This window comes from Rhinopithecus roxellana, chromosome 16, assembly GCF_007565055.1.
Source record: "Rhinopithecus roxellana isolate Shanxi Qingling chromosome 16, ASM756505v1, whole genome shotgun sequence".
In the NCBI taxonomy this organism is placed as follows: Eukaryota; Metazoa; Chordata; class Mammalia; order Primates; family Cercopithecidae; genus Rhinopithecus; species Rhinopithecus roxellana.
The window spans coordinates 18,033,720-18,045,865 of record NC_044564.1 but is presented as its reverse complement, the minus strand read 5'-3'; the positions used below and the strand labels follow the sequence as shown (position 1 = coordinate 18,045,865).

Below are 12,146 nucleotides of genomic sequence, written 5' to 3'. Positions count from 1 at the left end.
AACTCCTGACCTCAGGTGATCCACCCACCTCAGCCTCCCAAAGTGCTGGGATTACAGGTGTGAGCCACCGCACCTGACCAGCCAACAAATTTTTTTCATACGGAGTCTTGTTGTGTCGCCCAAGCTGGAGACCAGTGGCAGGTTCAAGTGATTCTCCTGCCTTAGCCTCCCAAGTAGCTGAGACTAGAGGGACATGTCACCACACCCAGCTAATTTATGTATTTTTAGTAGGTTTTGCCATGTTGGTCAGGCTGGTATTGAACTCCTGACCTCAGGTGATCCACCCGCCTCGGCCTCCCAAAGTGCTGGCATTACAAGCGTGTGCCACCGCACCCAGCCAACATATTTATATAACAAAAAAGCTTTTTTCATTTCAGACGGGCAATATGCCAATGTCCTAACGTGGTTTGAGGGAGGCATATTTCACACATGAGCATGAAGACCTGATCATCAATCTTATAAACTACGAAAGGATCAAACAATAACCTTTTATGTTTTTTTTTTGGAGATGGAGTCACACTCTGTCACCCAGGCTGGAATGCAGTGGCACGATCTCGGCTTATTGCAACTTCCACCTCCTGGGTTCAAGCGATCCTCCTGCCTCAGCCCCCCTAGTAGCTGGGACTACAGGCGCATGCCACCACGCCCGGCTAATTTTTGTATTTTTAGTAGAGACAGGGTTTCACCATGTTGGCCTGGCTGGTCTCGAACTCCTGAGCTCAGGTGATCCACCCACCTTGGCCTCCCAAAGTGCTGGGATTACAGGCGTGAGCCACCGCACCCAGCCACAATATATATATTTTTTAATTAAGAGAGCATCTCAGGCTGGGCACAGTGGCTCACGCCTATAATCCCAGTACTTTGGGAGGCTGAGGCAGGCAGATCCTGAGGTCAGGAGTTCAAGACCAGCCCAGCCAACATGGCGACACCCTGTCCCTACTAAAAAATACAAAAATTAGCTGGGTGCGATGGCTCACGCCTGTAATCCCAGCACTTTGGGAGGCCGAGGCGGGCAGATCACCTGAGGTCAGAAGTTCGAGATCAGCCTGGCCAACATGGTGAAACCCCGTCTCTACTAAAAATATACAAATTAGCCAGGCATGGTGGTGGGCGCCTATAGTCCCAGCTACTTGGGAGGCTAAGGCAGGATAATTGCTGGAACCTGGGAGGTGGAGATTTCAGTGAGCCGAGATCGTGCCACTGCACTCCAGTCTGGGTGACAAAGCAAGACTCTGTATCAACACAAAACCAAAAACAAAACAAAACAAAAAAGATACCTAATGCTTAAAAGATGAAAAAATTCAAGTGATAAAAGAATGTATTAAATAGAGTGAAAGCCACTCACAATCTCACCTCTCCTCCCCTAGATACAGCTGGTGTTAAGGTTCATTTTCGTAACTGTTGACACCAGCATATGTTCAGTGTCCTCATCCAGGGAGAGGCCACTGTGTGGAGGACTCTGCTGGAGCTTGGAGGCAGTGGCCAAGGTCAGGGCTCTGCCCAGTGTGTGAAACAGCCCCCAGGGTCGAATAATATTTAGGTTGCTGTTTCATCTTTTGTTCTCCCAAGCAATGCTTTGTTAATTATACTTAATTAGTTATCCTTATAATACATATCTAGAAGTAGAGTTGTAGAATTTCAGGGGCAATATGTGAGTGTGTGTATTTTTTCTTTTCTTTCTTTTTTTTTTTTTTTTTGAGACAGAGTCTCTCTCTGTTGCCCAGGCTGGAGTGTAGTGGTGTGATCTCGGCTCACTGCAACCTCTACCTCCAGGTTCAAGCGATTCTCCTGCCTCAGCGTCCTGAGTAGCTGGGACTACAGGAGCACGCCACCACACCTGGCTAATTTTTGTATTTTTAATAGAGACAAGGTTTCGACATGTTGGCCAGGCTGGTCTGGAACTCCTCCTAGCCTCAAGTGACATGCCCACCTGCCCCTTATCTACAAAAGAATTTTTTAGGCCAGCGTGGTGGCTCAGCACTTTGGGAGGCCAAGGCAGGTTGATCACCTGAGGTCAGGAGTTCAAGACCAGCCTGGCCAACATGGTGAAACCCGGTCTCTACTTAAAATACAAAAATTAGCCGAGTGTGGTGGTGGGAACCTGTAATCCTAGCTACTCAGGAAGCTGAGGCAGGAGAATCGCTTGAACCCAGGAGGCAGAGGTTGCAGTGAACCGAGATGGTACCATTGCACCCCAGCCTGGGTGACGATAGTGAAACTCTGTCTCAAAAAAAAAAAAATTTCTTTCAATTAGCTGGGTGTTGTGGTATGCGTCTGTAGCCCCAGCTACTCGGAGGCCAAGGTGGGAAGATTGCTTGAGCCTGGGAAGTGGAGGCTGCAGTGAACTCTGATTCTACTACTGCACTCTAGCTTGGGCAGCAGAGGAGACCCTGTCTTAAAAAAAAAAAAAAAAAGGAAAAGAAAAGAGAAAAAGAAGACTAGTTGGAGACTCCCAAATGAATTAATAAATCTATCACAGAAATGGAAATAAAAATAAGAGGAAGTCACATTTCATCTCAAGAGCTTGGTGATACCCAATGTCGCATAGGTAGGCAAGAGTACCCTCACACCGTGTCTACTGGTGAGGGATGAGTCGTGCAACCTATGTGGAGGGCAACCAGCAGAACCTGCCAAAATTGTAAATGCGTCTATCTTTTGGCCTAGCCTTTCTGCAATTAGAACTGTTCTTAGAGAAAAAAAATATGCATACATCCTCACTTGTAAAATTGTTTTGAAAAAGGCCGGGCGCAATGGCTTATGCCTGTAATCCTTGCACTTTGGGAGGCTGAGGCAGACGGATCACTTGAGGCAAGGAGTTCTAGACCATCCTGGCCAACATGGCAAAACCCCGTCTCTACCAAAAATATAAAAATTAGCCAGGCATGGTGGTGGGCGCCTGTAATCCCAGCTACTAGGAAGGCTGAGGTGGGAGAATCGCTTGAATCCAGGTGGAGGTTGCAGTGAACCGAGATCGTGCCAGTGCACTCCAGCCTTGGTGACAGAGTGAGACTCTGTCTCAAAAAATAAATAAATACATAAATAAAATTTAAATTAAAAAAAAGGCTGGGTGTGATGGCACATGCCCAGGAATCCCAGCCACCTTGGAAGCTGAGGTGTGAAAATTGCTTGAGCCCGGGAGTTCAAGGCTGCAGTGAGCTATGATGGCACCACTGCACTCCAGTCTGGTAACAGAGAGACCCTGTCTTAAAAACAAATAAATAGGGCCAGGCGAGGTGGCTCACACCTGTAATCCCAGCACTTTGGGAGGCTGAGGCGGGTGGATCACCTGAGGTCAGGAGTTCAAGACCAGCCTGGCCAACGTGGTGAAACCCTGTCTCTACTAAAATACAAAAATTAGCCAGGTATGAGGGCAGTTCCCTATGTAATCCCAGCTACTTGGGGAGGCTGAGACGGGAGAATCGCTTGCACTAGAAGGTGGCTGCAGTGAGCCAGGATCATGCCACTGTACTCCAGCCTGGGCGATAGAGTAAATGAGGCTCCATCTCAAAAAAAAAATTTTTTTTTTTTAATTGGCCAGGTGTGGTGACTACTCCTGTAGTTCCAGCTACTCAGGAGGCTGAAGCAAGAGGATTGTTTCAGCCCAGGAGTTTGAGGCTGCAGTGAGCTATGGTCGCACCACTGCACTCTAGCCTGAGCAACAGAATGAGACACTGTCTCAAAAAAACACCCCAAACAAATCAATAAGCAAATAAACCTGCAGACAGTACAAAGAAAACTGAGGATATAGAGCAACTGAGGAGCTCCTGCCCCGCTGATAGGAGTGTAAACTGCTAAAGCCACTGCGGAAAACAGTCTAGTGTTACCTAATAAGGTTGAAGACATGCACTCCTTGTGACCCAGAAGTCACATCAGGCATGTGTGCCCTAAAGAAACCCATGCTTATGGTCACCGGGATGCAAGTATAATACATGGTTCACAGTAGCCAACTCTTAGAGTCACCCAGACATCCATCAGCTGTAGAATGGATGAATAAATTGGGGTGTCATGATGGAATACTATACTGTAATGAAAAATCAATGCATTTCAGCTATGTATAACAACTGTTAATCTTGCAAACCTATAGAATATCTATGAAAAGCAGGGGCCAGCCAGGTGTGGTGGCTCATGCCTGTAATCCCAGCACTTTGGGAGGCTGAGGCAGGTGCATCACCTGAGGTCAGGAGTTCCAGACCAGCCTGGCCAACATGACGAAACCCCATCTCTACTAAAAATACAAAAATTAGCTTGGCATGGTGGTGGGAGCCTGTAATCCCAGCTACTTGGGAGACTGAGGCAGGAGAATCACTTGAACCTGGGAGGCAGAAGTTGCAGTGAGCTGAGATCGCGCCATTGCATTCCAGCCTTGGCAATAAGAGTGAAACTCCATCTCAAAAAAAAAAAAAAAAGGCCGGGCATGGTGACTTTCATCTGTAATCCCAGCACTTTGGGAGGCCAAGGCTGGTGGATCACAAAGTCAAGAGATCAAGAGCATCCTGACCAACATGGTGAAACCCTGTCTCTACAAAACATGCAAAAAAATTAGCTGAGCGTGGTGGCACACGTCTATAATCCCAGCTACTTGGGAGGCTGAGGCAAGAGATTCACTTGAACCTGCAAAGCGGAGGTTGCAGTGAGCCAAGACTGCACCACTGCACAAAATGCCAGGCGTGGTGGCTCATGCCTGTAATCCCAGCACTTCAGGAGGTCGGGGTGGGTGGATCACAAGGTTAGAAGCTCAAGACCACCCTGGCCAAAATGGTGAAACACCATCTCTACTAAAAATACAAAAAGTTAGCTGGGTGTGGTGGCGGGTGCCTGTAATCGTATCTACTCAGGCGGCTGAGGCAGAAAATTACTTGAACACTGGAGGCAGAGGTTGCAGTGAGCCAAGATCATGCCACTGCACTCCAGCCTGGGCAACAGAATGAGACTGCATCTCAAAAAAAATAATAATAATAAAAACAGCAGGGGCCATTGGATACACCTGTAATCCCAGCTACTAGTGAGGCTGAGGTGGGAGGATCACTTGAGCCCAGGATGGAGAGGTTGCAGTGAGCTGAGATTGCGCCTCCACACTCCAGCCTGGGTGACAGAGTGAGACCCTGTCTCAAAAAATAAAGCAGGGGCCAGGTGCAGTTGCTCATGCCTAGAATCCCAGAACTCTGGGAGGCTGAGGTAAGAAGATCTCTTGAGCCCAGGAGGTAGAGGCCAGCCTGGACAACATAGTGAGACCCCATCTCTACAAAACACAAAATAGTAGCTGGGCATGGTGGCACACAGCTGTAGTACTGGCTACTCAGGATGCTGAGGAGGGAGGATCGCTTGAGCCCCAGAGGTTGAGGCTGCACCATGATGGTGCCACTACTCTCCAGCCTGAGTAGCAGAGCAGCGCAAGACCCTGTCTCAAAAAATAAAAATAAAAGAAAGCTGGGTGCAGTGGCTCACACCTGTAATCCAAACACTTTGGGAGGCCGAGGCAGGCAGATCACTTGAGGCTAGGAGTACGAGACCAACCTGGCCAGCATGGGGAAACCCCATCTCCACTAAAAATACAAAAATTAGCCAGGCATGGTGGCATGCCTGTAATCCCAGCTACTCAGGAGGCTGAGAAAGGAGAATTGTTTGAACCAGGGAGGTGGAGGTTGCAGTGAGCCAAGATAGGTCCACTGCACTCCAGCCTGGGCAACAGAGCAAGACTCCATCTCAAAAAAAAAGAAATGAAAAAGAAAAGCAGGGATATTGTAGTGGTTCTTTCTAGGGGGGGTGGAAGGGCTAAGGGGCTTATGATCAAGAAGGGACAGTGGGGACTTCTGGGTGCTGACAGTGTTCTGTTTCTTGACCCAGGTGATGGTTACATTGAGTTCACTTTATGTTATTTATAAAACTATACATCTGTGGTTTTTTGTTTTTTGTTTTTTTTTTGAAACGGAGTCTTGCTCTGTCGCCCTGGCTAGAGTGCAGTGGCGTGATCTGGGCTCACTACAAGCTCCGCCTCCTAGGTTCATGCCATTCTCCTGCCTCAGCCTCCCGAGTAGCTGGGACTACAGGCACCTGCCACCACACCCGGCTAATTTTGTGTATTTGTAGTAGAGACGGGGTTGAACCATGTTATCCAGGATGGTTTCGATCTCCTGACCTCGTGATCCGCCCGCCTTGGCCTTCCAAAGTGCTGGGATTATAGGCGTGCGCCACCGCGCCCAGCCACATTTGTCTTTTATGCATTCTTCTGTATGAATTTTTTTTTTTTTTTTCTTTTTGAGGCGGAGTCTCGCTCTGTCGCCCAGGCTGGAGTGCAGTGGCGGGATCTCAGCTCACTGCAAGCTCCACCTCCCGGGTTTACGCCATTCTCCTGCCTCAGCCTCCCAAGTAGCTGGGACTACAGGCGACCGCCACCTCGCCCGGCTAGTTTTTTGTATTTTTTAGTAGAGACGGGGTTTCACCGTGTTAGCCAGGATGGTCTCGGCCTCCCAAAGTGCTGGGATTACAGGCTTGAGCCACCGCGCCCGGCCCGAATATTTCATATTTTAATAAAACTTTTTTTTTTTTTGAGACAGTCTCGCTCAGTCACCCAGGTTGGAGTGCAGTGGCGCGCGATCTCGGCTCACTGCAAGCTCCGCCTTCGGGTTCACGCCATTCTTCTGCCTCAGCCTCCCGAGTAGCTGGAACTACAGGCGCCCGCCGCCACGCCTGGCTAATTTTTGCATTTTTAGTAGAGACGGGGTTTCACTGTGTTAGCCAGGATGGTCTCAATCTCCTGACCTCGTGATCTGCCTGCCACAGCCTCCCAAAGTGCTGGGATTACAGGCGTGAGCCACCGCGCCCGGCCAATAAAACATTTTTTTTTTTTTTTTGAGACGGAGTCTCGCTCTGTCGCCCAGGCTGGAGTGCAGTGGCCGGATCTCAGCTCACTGCAAGCTCCGCCTCCCGGGTTTACGCCATTCTCCTGCCTCAGCCTCCCGAGTAGCCGAGACTACAGGCGCCCGCCACCTCGCCCGGCTAGTTTTTTTGTATTTTTTAGTAGAGACGGGGTTTCACCGTGTTAGCCAGGATGGTCTCCATCTCCTGACCTCGTGATCCGCCCGTCTCGGCCTCCCAAAGTGCTGGGATTACAGGCTTGAGCCACCGCGCCCGGCCCAATAAAACATTTTTAAGAGAACACTTGTATAGCCTCCTCTTCCAGAAAACCGGGCTGGACTGGATGCTCTCATACCTCTAGAGCCCTGCTCCTGAGTCTGACCCTGAATGTGCCCCACTTGTGTCCTGTCCTGGCCCAGGTGCAGCGGAACTGCTGCCTGACGCTCTGCAACTTCAGCATCCCCGAGGAGCTGGAATTCCAGTACCGCCGGGTCAACGAGCTCCTGCTCAGCATCCTCAACCCTACGCGGCAGGACGAGTCCATCCAGCGGATCGCCGTGCACTTGTGCAACGCCCTGGTCTGCCAGGTGGACAACGACCACAAGGAGGCTGTGGGCAAGATGGGCTTTGTCGTGGTACGTGTGGGGGGATGCCCCCTTCCTCCTGAGCCTCACTACTCTCCCCCACCACTCCTCTACCCTGAGCGAGAGTCTCAGAGAAGGGCCTGGGACTGGGAGTTGGAGAGGGAGAGTATGCTGAAGCATGAGGGATTTAGGCTAGACCAAAGGAAGAATTTCTTAATGCTGAACGTTGCTGGTGGCTTCATAGATTTCTTCCACCTACAGCATACTGTCATCCTCTCCCAGTCCCTGCACTCATCCTGCTTTCATAGGCTCCATAGGGAAAGATGCCATGTTGTCTTTCTGTCATTGTGTCCCCAGCACTTCTTGGCATGGGCCCTGGAGGCCAGTGGGGAGGTGATAAATATCACTGGTGAAAGGAAGGAAAGAATGACAAAGGAGCTCAAGAGCTTCTGGTCTCATTTGATGGTTAGGGAAGCTCAAGCCCCAGCGGGAAGGGCTGTGCCCAAAGTCACAGGGGAGTCCCCCGAGGGCCAGGAATGGCACCCGGGCCTCCTGATGCCAATACCAAGGGGCTGAGGAGTGGGTGCCTTCAAATAGCCTCCCCCAAAGATATGGAGACTTGACCTTGTCAAGACTCCTGAACTAGGCATGGTGAGCCTCAAGACTCCTGTCAAGACTCCTGAACTAGCCATGCTGAGCCTGCCCTCCATCTTGGGTTCATGGGGGTGGGAGTTCTTGAGCCCCAGCACTCTAGCAGACTCTTGTCCCTGCCTGCAGACTATGCTGAAGCTGATTCAGAAGAAGCTGCTGGACAAGATAGTAAGTCAAGTCTTCATGAAGCCGCGCTGCCCTTTCCCCAGCCCGCAAGGGACCTGGGCTGCCCCTGGGGGAGGTCCATGTTTTGTCAGGGGCCCCCCTCCCTGGGTACCAGGAGCCTTGGCTGAGCCCTGTGCTGCCCTCACAGTGTGACCAGGTCATGGAGTTCTCCTGGAGCGCCCTGTGGAACATCACAGATGAAACTCCTGACAACTGCGAGATGTTCCTCAATTTCAACGGCATGAAGCTCTTCCTGGACTGCCTGAAGGTAGTGTCCGCCTCCTGCAGCAGCAGCTGCCTCAGCTGCCCACATGGCCCCTCTTCTGTCCCTAGGCTTCCCAGCAACCAAATCCGTAGCACCCCTCACCCATGCTTCCTGGAGAAGGGCAGTGGGGACAGACTCAGGCCCACCCACCCAGATTTTGCTGCTGACAGAAGCTCCAGACGCAGATGGCCTGGTGGGGCCTCCTGAGAGCCCCCACTCCAAGGGAAAGCCCCTCCCTGTCTCCTCAGCAGTCATTCTCAGCCTGCCCACAGCTGACCAGAGCCCACTATGCTACGAGCTAGATAGCAGGTCTGTTCATCCTTAAACACATGCTCTGTTTTCCTGCTGTAATTTCTAGGAGGGTCCCTTAAACTAATATTTTGAGCTTTGGTGAACAGAACCACGTCTGTGCCATAGGTCAGATCTCTAATCAGCCTTTGCCTTTGTGGCAAGGAGTCCCACCCCTTTAATCCCTTAGTGTGTGTACCCTGCACTGACCTAGGTGCATTGGAGGGTAGGAGGGTAGCCTATATGCCCCCTCTTTATCTAGTTGGCATGGCCAGATGCCCATGAAGCTTTTTGGTTAACAATACCAGATACTAAGTCATTAAGTACTAATTGATATGGCCCATTGGCTCTCATTTTCCCAGGAATTCCCAGAGAAGCAGGAACTGCATAGGAATATGCTAGGACTCTTGGGGAATGTGGCAGAAGTGAAGGAGCTGCGGCCTCAACTAATGACTTCCCAGTTTATCAGCGTCTTCAGGTTGGTACTTTTAATCTTTTCCCTTTTTGCCTTGGCTGCCAGGATGCTCAGAGCTCTAGTGTCTGCTCGGTTGCACAACTGCTCTTTGCCTAGGTTTGCTATAAATGTTGTTTTCCCTCGATAATATGGTTTCTTATTCATTCAATCCTTCATAAGTGGCCCTTTTGTAACTATATATCTTTTTTTTTTTTTTTGAGACAGAGTCTTGCTCTGTCACCCAGGCTGAAGTGCAGTGGTGCAATCTAGGCTAACTGCAAGCTCCGCCTCCTGGGTTCACGCCATTCTCCTGCTTCAGCCTACCAAGTAGCTGGGACTACAGGGGCCCGCCACCATGTCCAGCTAATTTTTTTGTATTTTTTAGTAGAGACGGGGTTTCACTGTGTTAGCTAGGATGGTCTCAAACTCCTGACCTCGTGATCTGCCTGCCTCAGCCTCCCAAAATGCTGGGATTACAGGCGTGAGCCACCGCGCTCCGCCTGTAATTATATCTTAAATGACCTCAAATCCCTTTAGAAGTAGTCTAGGTATATAGACAATATGTGATAAAGAAATAAGTAGTGGCCGGGCGCAGTGGCTCAAGCCTGTAATCCCAGCACTTTGGGAGGCCGACACGGGCGGATCACGAGGTCAGGAGATCGAGACCATCCTGGCTAACACAGTGAAACCCCGTCTCTACTAAAAATACAAAAACTAGCCGGGCGAGGTGGCGGGCGCCTGTAGTCTCGGCTACTCGGGAGGCTGAGGCAGGAGAATGGCGTAAACCCGGGAGGCGGAGCTTGCAGTGAGCTGAGATCCGGCCACTGCACTCCAGTCCCTGCGAACAGAGCGAGACTCCGCCTCAAAAAAAAAAAAAAGAAAGAAAGAAATAAGTAGCACCTCTTGCTTCTTGTTTTAAGTTGGTGTCCTGCAGCTGGTATCTGAAGAGAAACTCGGGGAGTGGGACTCCATTTTTCTGTCTTTCTCCTGGCAGCAACCTGTTGGAGAGCAAGGCCGATGGGATCGAGGTTTCCTACAATGCCTGCGGCGTCCTCTCCCACATCATGTTTGATGGACCCGAGGCCTGGGGCGTCTGTGAGCCCCAGCGCGAGGAGGTAGAGGAACGCATGTGGGCCGCCATCCAGAGCTGGGACATCAACTCTCGGAGAAACATCAATTACAGGTGCGGGCAGGGTGGGGAACAGGGATGCAGTGTGGAATATGGAGTAAGTGCTGGGCAGGACGCTCATGCTATTAAGGTCTGCTCAGGGCCGTGCGTGGTGGCTCAAGCCTGTAATCCCAGCACTTTGGGAGGCCGAGATGGGTGGATCACGAGGTCAGGAGATCGAGACCATCCTGGCTAACACGGTGAAACCCCGTCTTTACTAAAAAATACAAAAAACTAGCTGGGCGAGGTGGTGGGCACCTGTGGTCCCAGCTACTCGGGAGGCTGAGGCAGGAGAATGGCGTAAACCCGGGAGGCGGAGCTTGCAGTGAGCTGAGATCTGGCCACTGCACGCCAGCCTGGGCGACAGAGCGAGACTCCGTCTCCAAAAAAAAAAAAAAAAAAAAAGTCTGCTCAGAGCTCCCGCCTTTCTTCTGGTCCTCTGTGGGGTTCTGCTTTCCCTCACTGATGCGTAGCTGCACACAGCACAGAGCATACATAAGGGCACGATCTCACCCATGCAGCCTGGAGCATTTGTCATACATGCCAACATCTGCATGTACCCAAAGCCTGCTCTTTGCAAACTACTGATACCTACTGATTTGTGGGGAAAAGGTGGGGAGAAAATAGAGACACAACAGAAAACCATACAGATGGGCCGGGCACAATAGCTCTTGCCTATAATCCCAGCACTTTGGGAAGTCGAGACAGGAGTATCATTTGAGCCCGAGATTTCTTTCTTTCTTTTTTTTTTTTTTTTGAGATGGAGTCTTGCTCTGTCACCCAGGCTAGAGTGCAGTGGTGCAGTCCAACTCACTGCAAGCTCCGCCTCCCGGGTTCACACCATTCTCCTGCCTCAGCCTCCCAAGTAGCTGGAACTACAGGTGCCCACCACCACGCCCAGCTAATTTTTTTGTATTTTTAGTAGAGACGGGGTTTCACCGTGTTAGCCAGGTTGGTCTCAATCTCCTGACCTCGTGATCTGCCTGCCTTGGCCTCCCAGAGTGCTGGGATTATAGGTGTGAGCCACCGCGCCCGGCTGAGCCCAAGATTTCAAGACCACCTTGGGCAACATTGTGAGACTTCCTCTTTACTAAAAATTTAGGCTGGGCGCGGTAGCTCACGCCTGTAATCCCAGCACTTTGGGAGGCCAAGGCGGGCGGATCATGAGGTTAGGAGATTGAGACCATCCTGGCTAACACAGCGAAACCCCGTCTCTACTAAAAATACAAAAATTAGCCGGGCATGGTGACGGGTGCCTGTAGTCCCAGCTACTCGGAAGGCTGAGGCAGGAGAATGGTGTGAACCCGGGAGGCGGAGCTTGTAGTGAACTAAAAAATTTTTAAAATTCAGGCCGGGTGCAGTGGCTCACGCCTGTAATCACAGAACTTTAGGAGGCTGAGGTGGGCACATCATGAGGTCAGGAGTTCGAGACCAGCCTGCCCAACATGGTGAAACTCCATCTCTACTAAAAATACGAAAACCTGGCGTGGTGGTGCATACCCATAATCCCAGCTACTCAGGAGGCTGAGGCAGGAGAATCGCTTGAACCTGAGAGGTGGAGGTTGCAGTGAACCGAGATGTTGCCACTGTACTCCAGCCTGGGCGACAGACCAAGACTGTCTCAAAAAAAAAAAAAAAAAAATCAGCTGGGCATGATGGTGCACGCCCGTAGTCCCACCTACTGGGGAGGCTGAGGCAGGAGAATCACTTGAGCCC

The 12,146-nt window shown here is 50.8% G+C and overlaps 1 protein-coding gene and 1 non-coding gene across 3 annotated transcripts in view; one reads left to right on the top strand and one right to left on the bottom strand.

Moving 5' to 3' along the window:
• The window catches only part of ZER1 (zyg-11 related cell cycle regulator), a 43,264-nt gene that overhangs the window by 23,336 nt on the left and 7,782 nt on the right, over positions 1–12,146 (top strand). For both annotated transcript variants that reach the window (XM_010360895.2, XM_010360894.2), the window contains exons 9-13: positions 7,275–7,490; positions 8,217–8,258; positions 8,404–8,523; positions 9,171–9,286; positions 10,257–10,445. In XM_010360895.2, the coding sequence (XP_010359197.1) occupies positions 7,275–7,490; positions 8,217–8,258; positions 8,404–8,523; positions 9,171–9,286; positions 10,257–10,445 (683 nt within the window). The remainder of the gene's footprint in view (positions 1–7,274; positions 7,491–8,216; positions 8,259–8,403; positions 8,524–9,170; positions 9,287–10,256; positions 10,446–12,146) is intronic.
• LOC115894100 lies at positions 372–475 on the bottom strand. The gene has a single exon (XR_004054145.1). It is a non-coding gene; the product is annotated as a small nucleolar RNA U13 (small nucleolar RNA).